General features: G+C 39.8%; 2 protein-coding genes and 1 non-coding gene across 3 annotated transcripts; all 3 read right to left on the bottom strand.

The window, feature by feature from the left end:
• Positions 1-11: 11 nt before the first annotated feature.
• Positions 12-2,548, bottom strand: LOC113569273 (N-acylneuraminate cytidylyltransferase-like). The gene is made up of 4 exons (XM_035523769.1): positions 1,630-2,548; positions 1,370-1,509; positions 799-954; positions 12-450 (listed from the first exon to the last, which is right to left on the bottom strand). Exons 1-4 carry the CDS (start codon positions 1,851-1,853, stop codon positions 437-439), a joined length of 534 nt encoding a protein of 177 aa, XP_035379662.1. The 5' UTR covers positions 1,854-2,548; the 3' UTR covers positions 12-436.
• Positions 1,866-12,014, bottom strand: LOC118242551 (N-acylneuraminate cytidylyltransferase-like). The gene is made up of 9 exons (XM_035534329.1): positions 11,768-12,014; positions 11,505-11,647; positions 10,918-11,073; positions 10,442-10,575; positions 10,031-10,125; positions 9,678-9,849; positions 7,585-7,750; positions 6,748-7,096; positions 1,866-2,064 (listed from the first exon to the last, which is right to left on the bottom strand). The coding sequence occupies exons 1-9, from the start codon at positions 11,989-11,991 to the stop codon at positions 1,866-1,868; spliced, it is 1,638 nt and encodes a 545-aa protein (XP_035390222.1). The 5' UTR covers positions 11,992-12,014.
• On the bottom strand, positions 8,912-9,052 carry LOC118241001. Its single transcript, XR_004775774.1, has one exon. It is a non-coding gene; the product is annotated as a U4 spliceosomal RNA (small nuclear RNA).
• Positions 12,015-12,341: the final 327 nt, after the last annotated feature.

The following is a 12,341-nucleotide window of genomic DNA, read 5'->3' as shown; positions in this document are numbered from 1 at the left end:
CCCTACAAAAGGCAAACAGATCACACTTCATGCCCTTTTCAATATTTTAAATAAAGCTCATAAAAGATTATATAATAAACCACTAACAACTTCTGGGACAACTAATATTCTGCAATAAGAAGGAGGCTCAGGTCATCATCAATAGACAGTGGTGAGTGGGCAGAAACTTCTGACTGGCATTAGACCTGTGATAAAGGTGAGTATCTGAACAATTGTTATAAATGTTTGTAACAATTAAATTAATATTAAATTAATATTAAATTCTGAGATTAGATTAATTTGCTGCCTGCATCTTGAACACTGTGGACCTCAGCTCACCTGCAGGACTCCTTCATCTATAAGTTTTTTGGTGGCGATGTAAAAGGATCCGTTTTCACAGAGCTCCCCAGCCCAGTCCTGGTGACGGGGCCTCTTGGCTGGGTTCAGGTTCAGGGCCTTAGTGTCGGTGCCCTCTTGAGTAAAAAGAAGAGACAGGAAACACTTCAATTAAACAGCTGTGCAGTAGGCTTGAGAAGAGCTGGAACAATCTTCAACCAAGAGGTATTTCGGTTCAAGAACACTGATCACAGAACTTGATTTGCTTTCCATTTAAGACTCATAAATGCACAATACATTTCAGAAACGTAGCCTAGAGACCTTGCCAAAGAAAGTAAACTACTTAGTTCCATCCCAATGTGACTGAATTCCACTTATACCTAAAACAATAAATAAACCTGAAGGAACACCATTCATCATGCTACTTTATTATGGCTTCCATACATCCATCTATGTAGGCTTATCGGTGCATTTTTCACACACCTTCTCTGGTGACCTCTTGCCAACGGAAGTGGTGTCTGCGATCGACAGAGAACACAGAGTTGTAGCCTTGTTTGGTCACCATCTCCACTGCCTGTATAAGGTGGTGTGGGTGGAGGCATGGAGAGGTGGCCTGAATATTACAGATGATGTCCACCTCTAAGGGAGTGGTGCGAAGTGTAAAAAGGGAAATACAAACTATGATTAGACATTATTTATAACAATTAGTATCTGATATAGAACATCTTACATAGTGTATGACTATGTAGCAAAAAAAAAAACAAAAAAAAAAACCTGAATTGGATGCAAATGTTGGTATGAATAAATATGAGAAGGATAGAACAGTGTCTAATAAAAAGCTCAGTTAATCACTTTGCTGCAGTTGTTTATATGAATAAGTGTTAATTTAAACAGCAAAATGAACAGGGGTTGATTAAGTATGCAGCTGACACATACAAAATGTATGGCACAATGAGCCAGATATAAAGTCCATTCACTTTTAAACACCAAACTAATGGCTCTGAGTTTCTGATCTGATCAACAGCGGACCACAGCAGAGAACAACATAACTTGCCTGGGTTCATTCGGCAAAACTCTTGAATAGTTTCCAGGGAGCTGGTTGTATCTTTGGACACTTCTGCACTCCTCCTGTGTACTTGAACCCATTTCTTTGCAACCCGCTCAATCTCATCGTGGTCAGTGGATACCCACAGACTGTGGAAATGTACCAGTAAACCTCACGCCAAGACAGGAACAACTGGTTTGGTGGTGGTCATCCGTACATTCATACTGCCACGAGTTGCAATTAGCAAATTACTATATTTAACGAATTACCTGTCAAACACATCAGAGTCTATAGCTGCCCGTATAACCCATCCGATCAGTGGAACACCCGCCAGCAATTTTATGTTCTTCAGAGGAATTCCTTTGCTGCCGCCACGAGCGAGAATCACCCCAGCTACGTGTCTCTCCTTAACAGTATCTAGTTTGGTTCGTTTTAACTGATTATTTTTGTCTTCATCATCGCTAGCTACAATGTACCTCTTACTTTTAGACATTTCCGTCAAAGGTTACGTGTATAGATTATGTTCTGGGTCATCGCTGATGATGTCAGCGAGTACACGTAGGCGGTAGTAGGGTTTATTGAAAAACCGTTGGATGATACGATCCCAAGAGCCTCCATCAAGACGTTTCCCAACCAGACTCCGAACTTTCGCACTGATTCCTACAACGCGGGGATCATCAGTGGGAACATGGACTAGTACAAGTCTGCGGCATACGAAGGGCGATGAGAGAGGCGAAGAAGGCGCAACCTTCCGATTACAAGTACCTTAACCACTGAGCTATTAGATATATAATCATGTATTATTTTATCACTTATCTACTAATGGTAAACAATGCATAAACTATCAACTATAGACTAACCTCTTCTAACTTTCACAATAATATCAGCCTCCTAAGAGACCGTCAAAAAATGGTCAGCGCCGACTATATTTCAAGTCGTCACGGCGGGGTATTGGGTAAAGTTTTCAACTAGCAATAAACCTTTTTGGTAATCATGCTTTACTTTTTATTTTTTAGAAAGTATACATTTATGAAACCGGCTTCTTAAAACTGTAGAAATGTATATCGCACGGCATGATGGGAAGCGGGAACGACATATAACTGGATGATGTATACCTAATTTACAGATGTAAATGGTATTGTTAATTGTTAATGAAGGTAGTCTGGGTCCTGGATATTGTTTGTGAGGTTTTTGTGATGGAGTGTTTGTATTGAATTGAATTGAATTTTCTTAATAAAGTCAATTTAAAAATGGAACGTCATCAACATGTTACAACTGAGCTTTTACTTAAGAAATAAAAAAAGAAACACATGCAATAAAGACGTTGTAATAATCAGCAATAACTCCATTTTGAAATATAAATGGAACCTGCTGCATTTTATTCTAGAGGATTGTTCAATTTAACTAAAGCATGTAACAACGTTTATTACCAGAGATTGACCACCAGGAAGCAGTGTTTATACATTCACAAATCCCATTATTTTTAAGAGTTTTAAGAATTTCACCTAGTTATACCCAAATCACCACTTACAGTGTGGTGATTCCTGGTGTTTATTGGGTATGTGGACATAATGGATTATATGTGACGCTGAGAGCCAAATGGACAGATTTATGTGCCCGAGTTATGCTAATGGTGCCATGTTCTATAATTCCAGTACCGGAATCAGCATTAACGGAAACTCTTCATTATGCTCAACAAATACATCATCACATTAAAAAACATGCTGTAGTACCAGGAAGTTTCGATGACAAAGTACACCTTGATGCTATTGGAGTTCCTAGGCGGGGTCCAAATGAATTCAAGGCCAGGGATCAAATTGCAGCGGGATTTGAATCAGCACTTTTCTGGTGGGTTACGATAAATAAAAATGTAGATTGGATAAATTACATATATTATAACCAGCAGCGTTTTATCAGTTATACTCATGATGCATTATCGGCTGTGCCTGAACAATTACAAGCTACTTCATTAATGACCTGGCAGAATCGGGTGGCATTGGATATGTTATTAGCAGAAAAGGGGGTGTTTGTGTTCTGTTTAGAGAATCCCGCTGCACATTTATTCCTAATAATAGCTCCCAACGGCTCCATAACGACAGCTTTATCCAAATTGGAGGCGCTTAGACACGAATTAGCTGAGAATTCGGGTGTTGATAATATCGTTACTGAATGTTTCGATTCAATGTTTGGCCGATGAAAACAACTCATTATGTCAGCACTGACTAGCGTGGTAGTGGGAATTGCTTCGTTAGCGTTATTCGGATGCTTTGTTATTCCTTGTGCTAGACGTTTGATCGTAAGGGCGGCTGATAAATCTGGTTCATCCCAAATGTATACTGGTTATCCACGGTTAACCATCTCTGCCTCATTACCATGGGAAATTACAGCTGTATGTGAGACACAAACTGACACATCTGGATGGTGCTAACTGGGGTTAGGCAACAAATTTTAGCGGGTGACATTACAGCTTTAGTTTATCGTCGTACATATGCTGCTTCTTAGTCTCCCCTACCAAATAATGGTCCATTTGAGATATCTGATGATAAAGGGTGGTTGGCGAAATCATCTCGTCTGGAGGCTGAGGCTTGTTAGGTTCCCAGACTTCATCACCAGGGGTGATCTGTTTTATAAATAGTTGGCAATTCAGCAGATGGGTAATTTATTTTAAGAAGTTTTGTAATATAAACTTTAATATCCCAACCTGCTGCGTCACTTATATAGCATCAGCTCTTGGTGCGCAGGAGATGACTGATAATGTGTGATGATGGTCCCTAGGTAGGCTGGACAGCCAATGACAGGTAAGATCCTGGCCTGAGTACAGGACAACCTAAGGTGGGCACAGTCGCGGGACTTACCACATCCACATTCCATTAATTCTTGGTAATTTGTTGAAGGGGGGAAATGAGGGAGGATGAGGGACATCATATGATTATTTTATAATAATTTTTATAACCACATTATATTCTACATTATGCATGATCATCTAATACCCCACCAGTACATTTGTCATTTTGTATTGTTTTCTTTACTGACTCGGATTTCAGTATTTAATCAGTATTAACCAATAAATATAGTATACATTAGTTGTAACTGCATACAGCAAGAGAAATATCCTGACTTCATAGATGGTCAGGAATGTATTAAGCTTGCATACAGTAGTTCACATCAATATGTTAGTTACTCACAGTATTAGTAATATTATGAAGTGTAATAACTTTGTAGAAGTAACAACTCAACTATCCTGCCCCATGTCCGATGATTAGATATGGTTTCTGCTGGCAGAGATGGCCACCTTGTATACAACGTATAGGTAAGAAGGAATGAACGGTTGGGGACAGTCAATTAACCCACACTATTAACTATATAAGCAAACTATTAAAACACTATATCATTAAAAAGTATATCATAGATAGATTGCAAACAAAAAGGCTGGCTATAATGGGTTCATGACAAAAGTCATGAAAGGGGGGAATGAGGTAATAAAATGATATTGTAAGCAGAAAAAATAGGGATGGTCCAGAATAAACTGGTTTCATACAGGAAAGGCCTCTGTAGGCTTCAGCGTAAATGCTTAGGAGGCTTCTTTGACAGGCCTCTAGGGGCCTCAGCCAAAGGGAGAGCCTTGGTTCAAGGACGGGACATCCCGGCCAAGCACCGGAAGAACCTATATGGGCAACCGGTGATATAGAATATGATCGCCTTTTAAAAAGTAGAAGTAGTTCAGGATGAATCTAATGGTACAAAGAACGGGTTGGTGTAAGTATTGAATATCAATTTGCATACATTGAATAATGTATGGTTTGGAGAACAAAAGTGGAACCTGGCCAAGTTTTACGAAAAAATAAAAATGGTTATGAAGAAAATGTATAAAAGGTGTGCCCACACTATTTAGTGTGTATTGAATAAACAGTCTTGAATTTAAGAAGATCTAGGAATGACAAAGCCCCCCCTTTGAGTCTTGGTTCCTCTCAAGGTTTCTTCCTCATGCTTTATGGAGTTTTTCCTTGCCACTGTCACCCTTGGCTTGCTCAGTGGGGGCTTGGACATTTCTAAAGCTGCTCTGTTACAACATCTGTTTAAAAAAAAAAAGCGCTATATAAATAAATTTGATTTGATTTAACCAATCAGATTTTGCGCCATCTTTTAGTGTTCTTCATTTAAGTGGAAATCACAATATGACAATAACTTGGTTTCTGTTTATTGTAATTGTTAATTGTTCTGTTAATTGTCTGTTAACTTGTAAAGATGGGTTGCCTTATGGGTTTCCATGCAAATGTGCTTCTGGAGAACTGAGCTGCATTGCATCAAGACAGATTATAGGTGGGAAAAGGACACATCTGTTGGCTGTACTGTGTTGTCCTTTCTCTAGACTGAGAGATTCACCATTTTGTTCCAATAGCACCATTCCTGACTGAGGGCTCTGGTTTAATAGAGTCACCGAGAGAGAGAGAGAGCAGCTTTGTGGAACAGTGGGTGAGTAGGCCTGGCTGTGCATGAGCAATGACAGCTCAGCAGCATGCTGAACCAGAAGGGCAAGAGTTTATTGGGTTCACCCTCTCACACAGGGTGAGGACTGTGTGGTATTGCAAATCAACAAGCTTACAGGGAGCTACCAGAGGATGATGCAGGCTTCCATACTACCAGTATCGCTCCGCTGTTGTTCTGGGTTGCTCAACATACATTATCTGGATATCTATTTTTCTTTTGAAACAGGTTCAATAAATCAAGGCAAAAAGCCAAAAGAGGGATTTCTTAAATCAATTGTTTAACATACATTTCTTTATTTCTGTTGTTCACAGAAGTCTGAAAAACATATGTAAATGCAAATTTGTGTTGTTTCATTATTTTACAGAAATGTGTTCAGCGATGCTTTATAAACTTGCTCCTTGGTCTATATTCATCTTTTTTACTTTTTAGTTACTAACTCCAACCAATCTTTAGTCCAATATTTTCCTCAAAATTCCTCTTTAAGTATGAATAAAATACTACAGGTCTGATCATTGCTGTAAGTTAAGAAGGAGCACATTGATCAAGCTGCATTCCTGAACACCACTCAGTTGCCATCATGATTATTTACAGTATAACAGCGTTGCCAAGAGAATAAACTTACTCCAGTCAGCGAGCATTTCAGTTTACATTTTGAGTCCCCATGCAACCCATGCATGTTCACCCAATAAGCAAAAGGTTTTTAGATCAATAAAACAAGACAGTTCATTCTCCCAATTATTAGCCCAGTGCATAGTAACTACATATACCATAAAACTGGAAAAATCTAAAACATTTCAAATATGCACATGCAAGCATCCTTTACAATATTTATATAGAATCTTGATGCCTCCATGAATTTGATAGCCCCATGATAAAACCGCCACCACCGCTGCCACCACCGCCGCCACCAACGCCGCCACCGCCACCACCAACGCCGCCACCGCCGCCACCGCCACTGCTGCCACCACCATTGCCGTCGGGAAAACTTCTCCGCGGCAGTGAGCCGTGACCATCTCTGGTTTGGCCAGGGCAGGTACCGGCCATGGGCCCTGCAGGGGAAGGAACACTGAGGATTCCCTGCTGGCTGGAGGCTGTGCAGAATGTGCTCGCAGAACTCCCGCACCGCACCATGGCCCGCGGTACTCTGGCACTGGTACTTTGCTGCAATGAGCGCCATCCCAGAGGTGTCCAGGGGCACAGCGCTCAGTCCAGCCAGGCTCAAGCAGTCCACATCTGTTGCATCATTACCTATAGTAGTGCACAAGAGAAACACTGAGGGATCCGACTTGTTCGTCGCAGTGTGCATGCCGATGTCCGATTTGAAAATTATTTTGCTTTATGATTTGGAGAAATGAGAGAATTCCATTTTGTTTGGCATTGTAGGCACTGGATCAGAATCTTGGATATTTTTAGATCAAAATGGTTTGGTTTTCAATGTTTTTTTGTCATCATGCTAAAAAAATGTCAGTAAACACTGGACTGTGAAACCTCAGTGAATATTGTGCTCAGTAATGAAAAGCAGGTGGTGAATATTTATGCATATTTTTTTAGCTGAATGAGTTTCTGGCACAAAACAACTTTTCCTGATTAGCTGTAGCTATATTTCTAACCATTCTAACAAAAATATTTTAACAAAAAAAAAAAAAAAATCTGATCACTGTATGAGATCTACAAACCAAAAAATAATCATTATTTAGAAGGGTAACTAAAGGCAAAAGTACACAGAAATCACTTACCAATATAGGCCACCTCTTTCCATTCTAGCCTCTTCTCCTTCATCAGTTTCTCAACCTCCACCTGCTTCGGCTCATTCAGAGACATCACAACACAGCCCGTTTGCTGGGACAACTTGTCTGTGAGAGTCTTCAGTGTGGGGTTCTCACTGGAAGTCAGAAGGATCACCTGATAGGACAGAGTGGAAGAAAACATGCAAAATTATAGCAGGTGTTACATTTGAAATGCTGATTTCAAAAAGTTCTGTGAGGTTCCATTATGTCATAGGTTGCTATAAAACATCAAACAGTTTTATACAGAAAGAAGTAATGCTACAAGAAGCTGTAACTGTAGGCGTCAGGTACTCTGATTCTAGAAATGTGGATTACACTTTGAAATCCAAATGGATCTGTGTAAAATATCTATATTTTTTTTTAAATGCGATGCAGAAAGATCCTTTATACAATGACAGCGAAAATGGCACCATGGTACAAATGTAATGATGCATACACAAGCGTAACATTTGGCACGTCAAGTTCCCAGATCAATCGTTACACTGTTTCATACACGAAGTATAACTCAGAGCAAAACTTCTTTCAAAGGATGTAACAATGACCCACAGGTGGTAGTTTATTTATAATACTTTATGGCTATTTTCTAAGAGCTTGTTAAGCATGTCTTATTTAATAGACTACAAAACTAAACGATGTGACAGATGAGCAAAGGTTGTTTTTAAAATCGCACGTGTACAAAAATCAAATGATTAACTGTAGACAGCTTTTATACAGGCTTTTGCTGTGTTGTGTGATGTATATTTAGGCATATTCCTGCCAAACTCCATTTAGAATAGTTATAAAATTAGACTGCCTACATCAACGACCTGATCTAGAACTTTAGCTAGTTAGCGAACTAAAAAAGGAAAATCAATAAAACAAATACAAATTGTAGAAACCATAGTTTTGCATCTAGTAACTATTATCTGTGTTTTATCATTATTATTGAATATAATGATCATCATCATCATCATCATCATCACCACCATCATTTTAAAATTATTTTCCCAAGACTCGTCCTTGTAACAAGGAGAGCACCTGGGATTAGGAACAGAAATATAGGCAGCTGTTGTTATTTCCTACGGCAATGTTTATCCTACATCTGTCTTGTACTTTTCAGGTAGACGTTTCAGTAACACCCCCAATGAAACAATAACTCATGTCTCCTCCAGAATAAAAGAATTTGATTAAACCTTTATATACAGGCAGTCATACCAATGACACAATACCATATAAACATTGCAAAACTACTCTAACCAATGAAAACGCATTTCTTATTTTCAGACAATAACATCAACCTCCTGGAAGACCACCAAAAATGGCCAGTGCCAACTATATCTCAAGTTGCAACAGCAGGGTATTGGGTAAAGTTTTCAACTAGCAATAATCACGCCTCAGATAAACCTCATAGGCTACGATACTGCCGCTGCGCAAAGATAACCTACCACCCTATGAGTTCGAGCATCTGAGTAACAGGGTCCCTCGATTTGCCTTAACAAAAACTCCAGAACTACTAGACATGCAGGCTGAAATTAGAGTTTCATATAAAATAATCAACAATGATCAACACTTCTTGATCAATGTTTTGTGTAAAAACATGAATACTTCGAATGTTACAAAAAGTGAAAGAACGAACACAATGCATGATGGGTAGTGGACAACAGAGTAAGGGTAAGGGGATGATGGTAGAGGTGGGGGGTTAAATTAGTGTGAACCTTTTGTCAATCACCATAAGGGGTGTGGATTGCACCAAAACGGGTGGTGAGAAATTACATTGTTGAAGGCCCAACATGAACACCCTGTAAACATACATGCTCTTTTGCGACTGAAAAAGTGAATTCACAACCTACAGTTCCAATATACAGCAGTACAGAATCACCCAGCATTTTTACCAATGCCTTCGTCAAGAGCGTTTTGATTCAAATTTACAGACCCTATGTAAATATAAAACACAGTCTTGATTTAAAAAAGTCTCAACTGCCCTACCCTAAACACACAAAGAAAGCTGTGGTTTAATTAACCTGATCACAGATCAGCTTAGCATGACCTCTATTAATACCTACCTCTGTTCCTTCTCTCTGCAGCATGGTGATACCATCCAGATCTCTGCTGTTAACGGACACCCTCTCGTCTCCACTTGCAGACAGAGAGATCTGCCAATCTGTCAAACAGCCCAACACATTACACAGGAGAAGCCGCACCAACTCCGGCTTGTCCTTACCGAAGTAACCAAACCTGCATGGAGGCAAATGTGCAAGCGCGCACACACACACACACACACACACACACACACACACACACACACCCCTGGATGCTGATCTTAAGGCTAGTGGCCATTCTTGCCCGAACACTAAGAGAGCAAAAGACGTGAAGGAGTGAGCTGTGGAGATGGTTCTGTGCTGTTCTGCTGGTTTACCTGAGCACCCGCTGTTCTGCAACAGGCCAATCTATGTCAATGTCAATATCAATGCTGTACTCTGCCGGCATCTCAAAATAGGCCATCTTCCCTCCCTACAAAAGGCAAACAGATCACACTTCATGCCCTTTTCAATATTTTAAATAAAGCTCATACAAGATTATATAATAAACCACTAACAACTTCTGGGACAACTAATATTCTGCAATAAGAAGGAGGCTCAGGTCATCATCAGTAGACAGTGGTGAGTGGGCAGAAACTTCTGACTGGCATTAGACCTGTGATAAAGGTGAGTATCTGAACAATTGTTATAAATGTTTGTAACAATTAAATTAATATTAAATTAATATTAAATTCTGAGATTAAATTAATTTGCTGCCTGCATCTTGAACACTGTGGACCTCAGCTCACCTGCAGGACTCCTTCATCTATAAGTTTTTTGGTGGCGATGTAAAAGGATCCATTTTCACAGAGCTCCCCAGCCCAGTCCTGGTGATGGGGCCTCTTGGCTGGGTTCAGGTTCAGGGCCTTAGTGTCGGTGCCCTCTTGAGTAAAAAGAAGAGACAGGAAACACTTCAATTAAACAGTTGTGCAGTAGGCTTGAGAAGAGCTGGAACAATCTTCAACCAAGAGGTCTTTCGGTTCAAGAACACTGATCACAGAACTTGATTTACTTTCCATTTAAGACTCATAAATGCACAATACATTTCAGAAACATAAGAGACCTTGCCAAAGAAAATAAACTACTTAGTTCCATCCCAATGTGACTGAATTCCACTTATACCTCAAACACTAAATAAACCTGAAGGAACACCATTCATCATGCTACTTCATTATGGCTTCCATACATCCATCTATATAGGCTTATCAGTGCATTTTTCACACACCTTCTCTGGTGACCTCTTGCCAACGGAAGTGGTGTCGGCGTACGACAGAGAACACAGAGTCGTAGCCTTGTTTGGTCACCATCTCCACTGCCTGTATAAGGTGGTGTGGGTGGAGGCATGGAGAGGTGGCCTGAATATTACAGATGATGTCCACCTCTAAGGGAGTGGTGCGAAGTGTAAAAAGGGAAATACAAACTATGATTAGACAAAGTCAAATAATAGTCATTGAATTATAACAAATAATTAGTATGTGATATAACATAGAACATGTTACATACTGTATGACTATGTATGTAAAAAAAACAAAAAGCAAACCTGAATTGGATGCAAATGTTGGTATGAATAAATATGAGAAGGATAGGAAAGTGTCTAATAAAAAGCTCAGTTAAGCAGACTCTGCTGCAGTTGTTTATATGAATAAGTGTTCATTTAAACAGCAAAATGAATTGGGGTTGATTAAGTATGCAGCTGATACATACAAAATGCATGACACAATGAGCCAGATATGAAGTCCATTCACTTTTAAACACCAAACTAATGGCTCCGAGCTTCTGATCTGATCAACAGCAGAGAACAACATAACTTGCCTGGGTTCATTCGGCAAAACTCTTGAATAGTTTCCAGGGAGCTTGTTGTATCTTTGGACACTTCTGCACTCCTCCTGTGTACTTTAGCCCCCCATTTCTTTGCCACCCGCTCAATCTCATCGTGGTCAGTGGATACCCACAGACTGTGGAAATGTCCCGGGAAACATCACGTCAAGACAGGAACAACTGGTTTGGTGGCGGTCATCCGTACATTCATACTGCCACGAGTTGCAATTTGCAAATTACTATATTTAACGAATTACCTGTCAAACACATCAGAGTCTATAGCTGCCCGTATAACCCATCCGATCAGTGGAATACCCGCCAGCAATTTTATGTTCTTCAGAGGAATTCCCTTGCTGCCGCCACGAGCGAGAATCACCGCAGCTACGTGTCTCTTCTTAGTAATATCTAGTTTGGCTCGTTTTGACTGATTATTTCTGTCTTCATCAGCGCTATCTACAATTTTCCTCTTCATTATAGCCATTCCCTTCAACGGCCAACTGTAGATTTTCCGGCGCATTGCTGATGATGTCATCTTGTACACGTAGGCGGTAGTAGGGTTTATTGAGAAGTACACCTTGATGCTAGTGGAGTTCCTAGACGGGTTCCAAAGGAATTCAAGTCCAGAGATCAAATTGCAGCGGGATTTGAATCAGCACTATATACAGCGCTATATAAATAAATTTGATTTGATTTAACAATCAGATTTTGCGCCATCTTTTAGTGTTTTTCATTTAAGTGGAAATCACAATATGACAATAACTTGGTTTCTGTTTATTGTAATTGTTAATTGTTCTGTTAATTGTCTGTTAACTTGTAAAGATGGGTTGCCTT

The sequence above is a fragment of the Electrophorus electricus genome, chromosome 2, assembly GCF_013358815.1.
Source record: "Electrophorus electricus isolate fEleEle1 chromosome 2, fEleEle1.pri, whole genome shotgun sequence".
In the NCBI taxonomy this organism is placed as follows: domain Eukaryota; kingdom Metazoa; phylum Chordata; class Actinopteri; order Gymnotiformes; family Gymnotidae; genus Electrophorus; species Electrophorus electricus.
The sequence above is the reverse complement of the archived record's forward strand: the minus strand, read 5'-3'. Positions and strand labels throughout refer to the sequence as shown.

Bases quoted from the DNA above. Each gene is read 5' to 3' on its own strand.
- LOC118242551 (XM_035534329.1), bottom strand. From the start codon at position 11,991: ATGGCTATAATGAAGAGGAAAATTGTAGATAGCGCTGATGAAGACAGA. The intron at 11,074-11,504 runs GCAAGTTATGTT...CCACTCCCTTAG, and splicing joins GTTTTGCCGAATGAACCCAG to AGGTGGACATCATCTGTAAT. The intron at 9,850-10,030 runs GTAAACCAGCAG...GCCTCCATGCAG, and splicing joins GCAGAACAGCGGGTGCTCAG to GTTTGGTTACTTCGGTAAGG.
- LOC113569273 (XM_035523769.1), bottom strand. From the start codon at position 1,853: ATGTCTAAAAGTAAGAGGTACATTGTAGCTAGCGATGATGAAGACAAA. The intron at 1,510-1,629 runs GTAATTCGTTAA...ACATTTCCACAG, and splicing joins GACTCTGATGTGTTTGACAG to TCTGTGGGTATCCACTGACC. The intron at 955-1,369 runs GCAAGTTATGTT...CCACTCCCTTAG, and splicing joins GTTTTGCCGAATGAACCCAG to AGGTGGACATCATCTGTAAT.